The sequence below is a fragment of the Silurus meridionalis genome, chromosome 15 (genome assembly GCF_014805685.1).
Source record: "Silurus meridionalis isolate SWU-2019-XX chromosome 15, ASM1480568v1, whole genome shotgun sequence".
NCBI lineage: Eukaryota > Metazoa > Chordata > Actinopteri > Siluriformes > Siluridae > Silurus > Silurus meridionalis.
In genome coordinates this window covers 307,501-312,500 of record NC_060898.1, presented here as the reverse complement: position 1 = coordinate 312,500, position 5,000 = coordinate 307,501, and the positions used below count along the sequence as shown (strand labels likewise).

At 26.9% G+C, this 5,000-nt stretch overlaps 1 protein-coding gene across 3 annotated transcripts in view; it reads left to right on the top strand.

Moving 5' to 3' along the window:
* Positions 1-5,000, top strand: part of csf1rb (colony stimulating factor 1 receptor, b) — a 15,300-nt gene that overhangs the window by 2,200 nt on the left and 8,100 nt on the right. For all 3 annotated transcript variants that reach the window (XM_046867516.1, XM_046867515.1, XM_046867513.1), the window contains exons 2-4: positions 1,320-1,607; positions 1,843-1,979; positions 2,159-2,321. In XM_046867516.1, coding sequence (XP_046723472.1) covers positions 1,320-1,607; positions 1,843-1,979; positions 2,159-2,321 — 588 coding nt within the window. The remainder of the gene's footprint in view (positions 1-1,319; positions 1,608-1,842; positions 1,980-2,158; positions 2,322-5,000) is intronic.

Genomic DNA, 5,000 nt, shown 5'->3' with positions numbered 1-5,000 from the left:
GGCTCGTCAGCACAGTCTGCTCATTGAGAACCACCAGGCTTTGCTTTTCCAGGTGTCCCGTATCAGCTCCATGGTGCAGGAACGCTGCCAGCAGAGCCAGTGAGAACCAGCAGAAGCTCTAAATCATTCTAAAGCTCGACTGTAACTAACCTTAATTTGTTCCTTCACTACGATGCGAGTGAGAAATCAAAATGGTAAAACTCAACCTATAAGTGTATGAAACCTCCTCAGTGTAACGCTTATTCCAGTTTTCTTCCCTTCTCTTTTTTTTTCTTTTCTCATTTCTGCCAATAAAGAATGATAATAATGTGGATAAAAAATCAGTACGAACCTGATTGGTTCAGTCACTGCTGACTAAAAAATTTACAAAGAAATTGTATTCATGTGTTTTATTTGTTTTTTTTTTGTACCTGCATTCACATCCTGTTTATTTTAATGCTGCATTTTTCATTATATTAATTTTATTTTATTTTATTTTATTATTTTTTTATTTTTAAAGTTGCTGACTCAGCTAAATCAATTAACAAATGTTAAAAAAATAACATTTTAACTAATGTTAAACTAAAATGTATAACAGAATCTAATACTATGTACTTAATCATGTTCTAACTTTAGTTTTAAGTTTAATTTTAAGTTTTTTTCTTGATTGTAATTTTATCTGATTTTGAAGCAAATTAAAAAAGAAATAAAAAAATATATAATGCTTAAAAACCTAATGTGTTTTTCTCTTTTTTATCATGCTGACAATTACACAAATACACTGAAAATATTTTATTCATTATTCTAACCTGTTTGTTTGCAGATCGTAAATCAGATAAATAATAAAATAAATAAAAATTATATTCCAAAATATAGTGTATTTTTTTACTTTTTAACATTTTAATATGTTAATAATAACAATTATCTTTTTTATTTAAAAAAATAATTTTTGTCAAAACATGATTTGTCAAGTCATATGATTTTTAAATAGTTTGATAAAATATGATATTTTATTTGTTGCAAAGTTTTTCATTGTTTAAATTTAGATTTTTACTGTTTTTAAAAAATATATATATTTTGTATACTTTTATATAGATTTCACAATTTATTTTACCAAAACAAAATGTATATTTAGGTCCAAAACATTTAAAGTACTTTTACTCAAAAAGATTTTCTGCTTCTCCTTCTTCTTCTTCTTCTTCTTCTTCTTCTTATTATTATTATTATTATTATTATTATTATTATTATTATTATTATTATATCATCATTATTAATATTGTTGTTTTTGTTGTTGTTCTGATGTTAATGTTGCGATGTGATGTGTTTTCTGTTTGACACAGATGCAGCAGATGTGTTTGAGGTTTCTGACAGCAGCCTGGTGATGGTTCAGGAGGAAGAGTCAAAAGTCCTGCTGAGATGTTTACCCATAATTCCGAGCTTTACACACTTCACACTCCACAAGGCAAATGGATCTGCTCCTTCTCCTCATCTGAACTTTTCTCTTGATCCCAAAAAGGGTATAGAAATCCAAAATCCAAGGCCGAGTGACAGCGGCGAATACGTCTGCAGTGTGCGAGTGAACGAAGCATGGAGAAATTCACCAGTGTTCAGTATCACCATCAAGAAAAGTGAGATTTCACACAAACACATACACATTTCTCTGTGTGTGTGTGTGTGTGTGTGTGTGTGTGTGTGTGTGTGTGTGTGTGTGTGTGTGTGTGTGTGTGTGTGTGTGTGTGTGTGTGTGTGTGTGTGTGTGTGTAGTTTAATATTGTAACTGATTGTATAACACTGCATCCCTTCCTTCCGCTGTCTAAACTAACAACTAAACATGTTCATGTCTGAATTTTTTTGTGAGATTAGAAGTGCGTTTTCCTCCTGCCGTGTTTGTGGAAGTAGACGAGTGTATCCGAGTTGTTGGAGAGAAACTGCAGCTCACCTGCAACACCACCAACCCCGATCACTCCATCAAGATCCAATGGCAAAACTCCAACAAGCAGGTGAAGAGATGCTGTAGAAGGACCTGCAGTACTAGTGGGTCCTTATTTGTTTATTTATTTATTTGTTTGTTTGTTTGTTGTCTTGTTTATTTGTAAATGTATTTATTCAATCATTCATTTGTTTATTTATTTATTTATTTAGGTGTTTCTTTGTTTCTTTGTTTTTATTAATATATCAGATACTTAAGGACAAAATTAGGGTGAAGAAGACTGGAGATGTGGTTGAGATGGAGAGTGTGGTCACTCTTCCTCATGTGAACATGTCTAACGCTGGGAATCTGACCTGCATCGCCACCAACAGGGCCGGAAAAACCTTCAGCATCATCTCACTCCGAATCGCAGGTAACGACTCGCACTTTTATTCCAAATTCACTAACAATCACACAGACTTCTGCAAAACACACAGACTTTATGACACTTTACTACACTTCATCAAATTTTATTACACTTTATTACACTTTATTACACTTTATTACACCTCATCAAACTTTATTACACTTTATTACACTTTAATACACTTTACTACACCTCATCAAACTTTATTACACTTTATTACACTTTAATACACTTTAATACACTTCATCAAACTTTATTACACTTTATTACACTTTAATACACTTCATCAAACTTTATTACACTTTAATACACTTTATTACACTTTATTACACTTTAATACACTTTAATACACTTCATCAAACTTTATTACACTTTATTACACTTTAATACACTTCATCAAACTTTATTACACTTTAATACACTTTATTACACTTTATTACACTTTAATACACTTTAATACACTTTATTACACTTTAATACACTTTAATACACTTCATCAAACTTTATTACACTTTAATACACTTTATTACACTTTATTACACTTTAATACACTTTAATACACTTCATCAAACTTTATTACACTTTAATACACTTTATACACTTTATTACACTTTAATACACTTTAATACACTTCATCAAACTTTATTACACTTTATTACACTTTAATACACTTCATCAAACTTTATTACACTTTAATACACTTTATTACACTTTATTACACTTTAATACACTTTAATACACTTTATTACACTTTAATACACTTTAATACACTTCATCAAACTTTATTACACTTTAATACACTTTATTACACTTTATTACACTTTAATACACTTTAATACACTTCATCAAACTTTATTACACTTCATCAAACTGTACTACACTTTATTACACTTTATTACACTTTAATACACTTTAATACACTTCATCAAACTGTACTACACTTTATTACACTTTATTACACTTTATTACACTTTAATACACTTTAATACACTTCATCAAACTTTATTACACTTTAATACACTTTATTACACTTTATTACACTTTAATACACTTTAATACACTTCATCAAACTTTATTACACTTTATTACACTTTAATACACTTCATCAAACTTTATTACACTTTAATACACTTTATTACACTTTATTACACTTTAATACACTTTAATACACTTCATCAAACTTTATTACACTTTAATACACTTTATTACACTTATTACACTTTAATACACTTTAATACACTTCATTAAACTTTATTACACTTTAATACACTTTAATACACTTTATTACACTTTAATACACTTTAATACACTTTATTACACTTTAATACACTTTATTACACTTTATTACACTTTAATACACTTTAATACACTTTATTACACTTTAATACACTTTACACTTTAATACACTTTATTACACTTTAATACACTTTAATACACTTTAATACACTTTATTACACTTTAATACACTTCATCAAACTTTATTACACTTTAATACACTTTATTACACTTTATTACACTTTAATACACTTTAATACACTTTATTACACTTTAATACACTTTAATACACTTTAATACACTTTATTACACTTTAATACACTTCATCAAACTTTATTACACTTTAATACACTTTATTACACTTTATTACACTTTAATACACTTTAATACACTTTATTACACTTTATTACACTTTATTACACTTTAATACACTTCATCAAACTGTACTACACTTTATTACACTTTATTACACTTTAATACACTTTAATACACTTCATCAAACTTTATTACACTTTATTACACTTTATTACACTTTAATACACTTTAATACACTTCATCAAACTTTATTACACTTTAATACACTTTATTACACTTTATTACACTTTAATACACTTTAATACACTTTATTACACTTTAATACACTTTAATACACTTTAATACACTTTAATACACTTTATTACACTTTAATACACTTCATCAAACTTTATTACACTTTAATACACTTTATTACACTTTATTACACTTTAATACACTTTAATACACTTTAATACACTTCATCAAACTGTACTACACTTTATTACACTTTAATACACTTTAATACACTTCATCAAACTTTATTACACTTTATTACACTTTATTACACTTTAATACACTTTAATACACTTCATCAAACTTTATTACACTTTAATACACTTTATTACACTTTATTACACTTTAATACACTTTAATACACTTCATCAAACTTTATTACACTTTATTACACTTTAATACACTTCATCAAACTTTATTACACTTTAATACACTTTATTACACTTTATTACACTTTAATACACTTTATTACACTTTATTACACTTTAATACACTTTAATACACTTCATCAAACTTTATTACACTTTATTACACTTTAATACAATTTAATATACTTTATTACACTTTAATACACTTTAATACACTTTAATACACTTCATCAAACATTATTACACTTTAATACACTTTAATACACTTCATCAAACTTTATTACACTTTAATACACTTTATTACACTTTAATACACTTTAATACACTTTAATACACTTCATCAAACTTTATTACACTTTATTACATTATATTACACTTCATCAAACTGTACTACATGTTAGTATACTTTATTACACTTTATTACACTTTATTACACTTTATTACACTTTAGTAC